General features: G+C 72.8%; 1 protein-coding gene across 1 annotated transcript; it reads left to right on the top strand.

The window, feature by feature from the left end:
- Window positions 1–403: 403 nt before the first annotated feature.
- CHLNCDRAFT_140018 (hypothetical protein) lies at window positions 404–2189 on the top strand (the record flags this gene model as incomplete). Its single annotated transcript, XM_005843653.1, has 3 exons — window positions 404–412; window positions 591–1487; window positions 1701–2189. 3 exons carry the CDS (start codon window positions 404–406, stop codon window positions 2187–2189), a joined length of 1395 nt encoding a protein of 464 aa, XP_005843715.1.
- Between the last annotated feature and the right edge of the window lie 579 nt (window positions 2190–2768).

The following is a 2768-nucleotide window of genomic DNA, read 5'->3' as shown; positions in this document are numbered from 1 at the left end:
GACGATTGAAAGCCAGTCGAAGGGAACGCGCGCCCAGGTGCGAGGATGCGGGGCTGCGGTCTGGAAAAGCAGCCCTACCTCGCCCTCCCCGCTGCGAATCACATGGCAATTGCTGAGACCCACCTAATCAGTTGAATGCCGCTCTGTTAGCGGTGGGTGTCTCGGTCGACCGGAGCAGCTGCAGCGGGTCCGGAGGAGGACCTCACGGGTTGCGCTGGCCATCTGCTCATTCCAGGCCTTTGCCCGCCCTCCTGCAGCAACGGCGCCCAGGCCCAGGCACTCCAGCGGCCGCCCAGCGGCGGGGAGGCCACCCGCCCAGCCTCAGCCGCAGGCGCCCCAGCGGCCGCCGCCCACCTTCCAGTGGCCTCGCCAGCGGCCGGCCCCCGGCGCAGGCGCAGGCGCCATGTCCGCTGTGCAGGCGAGCCGGGCATGTGTGGGGCAGGGCTTGGCGCGGGCAGGCGCAGGCCGCGGGCCTGCACACACTGCACACTCCACGCGGCACGCCCCTTGCCCTGCCGTCCCGGCCGTCGTCCCAGCAGCTTCCACACCGCTGCCGGCGCCCCTCCCCCTCCCCGCTCCCCCCCCTGCAGCCCGCCTCCCCCCTCTTCGCGCTGCAGCAGCACTTTGACTTCCAGCTGTCGCTGCTGCACGAGCAGCCGCCGCTGCCGGGGCTGGCAGACCTGCTCAGCATGTCGCCGCCGGCGCGGTGCCAATCGGCGCCCCTGGAGCATGAGGCCCCCACGCTGCCCCTGCTGCCCGGCAGCACCAGCACACACCTGACCGCCCACCAGCAGGCGATGGCGATGGCGCTGGGCGGCGAGGCCCCCGAGCAGCCCTCCCCCTCCCTTCTGGGCCTGCCGCCCGAGCAACAGCAGCAGCTGCGCGCGCAGCAGGCGCAGCAGGCGGCGCTGCTGCAGCAGCAGCGCGCGGAGCAGCAGCGCTGGTGCGCGGCCGCCGAGCGCCTGCTGCTGCAGTCGCGGGCGTCCGACGAGGCGGAGGGAGATGCCCTGGGCAGCCTCATCCTCAGCCTGCAGTCTGAGATTGAAGACATGGAGTCGCATCAGGGGCGGCAGGAGCGGCTGGAGCGTCGGCGGCGGCAGGAGGGCCTGCAGCGCCAGCAGGCGCAGCTGCAGCGGCAGCAGGAGCTGCGCCAGCGGCAGCAGGAGGATTGGGAGCGGGGCCAGCAGGCGCAGCACGCAGAGTGGGAGGCCGCGCAGCGCCACGACCGAGCCGAGTGGGAGGCGAGGCGCGCGGCCGAGCAGCGGCAGTGGGAGGCGCGGCGGCAGCGGGAGCAGGCAGCATGGGAGGCGCAGCGGCGGCGGGAGGAGGAGGAGTGGGAGGCGGCGCAGCGCGCGGGCATGCTCCCGCTGGCGCAGCGGCTGGGGGGGCAGGATGACGCCTCGCTGGCGGCGATGGACGGCCGGGGGGCGGTGCGGGGCCCGCGCCTGTCTGCCCCAGGCTGCCTGCAGCGCCCCGCGCCGCTCCAGGTGCGGTCGCCGTGCGCAGGCGGCGGCGGAGGCCGGGCCCCGCAGCGCCGCCGGGGACGGCAGACAGCTTCGCTGGAGTGTGCAGCAACACGCATGCAGGCCCTGGCTCTCATGCGGTTCTGCCTGGGGCGGGGCCCAAGCGTGCTTTTGGCCGGCGCCTGAGCCACACACATGCCCCCCTGCCCCCTGCCCCCTGCCCCGTGTGCTGCGCAGGGCCTCGACCCCGACTGGTGGCGCCCCGCTGGCGCCTCTGCAGCACAGCAGCCCGCGGCGCTGCCTACGGCCAAGTCGCGCCCTCCGGCCGCTTTCCAATTCGAGCGCAGCCTGACCAGCACCAACCAGGGCAGCCAGCGCGGCAGCCGCGCCGCCGCCGCAGCCGCCGGCCCGGCACCGCGCGTGCCCCCCGAGCAGCAGCAGCGGCAGCAGCGCGCCGCCGCCGCGGCCGCGGGCGAGGCGCTGGCGGGCGGCGCGCCCTCCCGCAAGCGCCGCTCCTTGGATGTGCCTGCTCTCTTCGAGGTTCAGGTGCAGCCTCACCACCGCCCGCCGCTGCACGCCCACGACTGGGACTGCCAGACGCAGCAGCGGCTGGCCCAGCAGCAGCTGGGGCAGCAGCAGGGGCAGGGGCAGGTGCAGGGGCAGGTGCAGGCGCAGGGGCGCAGCCACTCGCGCGGAGTGCGCTCGGACCTGAGCGGCTCCAGCTAGCTCACACAACAGCTCAGCACAGCACAGCACAGCACAGCACAGCACAGCACAGCACAGCACAACACAGCACAGCACAGCACATCGTGCGCCTGTTGCCTCACTTGTCCAAGCACCCGCCCGTGGCCACGGCCTCGCAGCGGCGCATGCGGGCTGTGCGCATGCGGGCTCACGCCGGGCCTGCCTGTGGGCGGGGACGGCCCTGCTTGCCGCCCAGCGAAGCTCGGGCGCGCCCCCAGTGCAGGCCCATAGCTGGCTGTCCCCAGCGCGCCGCTTTCGTCTCGATCCCGGCTGGCGAGTATGGCGCAGCCCTCCCTCAGATACATGCCCACGTTTTTTGTATGTGCCGCATCCACACTTCCATGTGCATTGCCCGAAATGTGCCTCCTACTCTCTTCCCTCTCTTCTCCTATCTCTCCTTCCCTGCCTCCCTCTCTGCGTCCTCCCTTTCATGATGCTGCACATGTTTCCACTCTCTGCCTCGAGGGGGGTGTGGAGCTCCCTGCCCCGTCCCTCGCTCCCCATTCGGATCCCTTTCTTTGCTTGTGTCACCACCGCTCTCTAACGCTCTCCCGACGTTCT

Source organism: Chlorella variabilis (genome assembly GCF_000147415.1).
Source record: "Chlorella variabilis unplaced genomic scaffold CHLNCscaffold_28, whole genome shotgun sequence".
Classification (NCBI taxonomy): Eukaryota; Viridiplantae; Chlorophyta; class Trebouxiophyceae; order Chlorellales; family Chlorellaceae; genus Chlorella; species Chlorella variabilis.
This window is presented reverse-complemented; position numbering and strand designations above follow the sequence as displayed.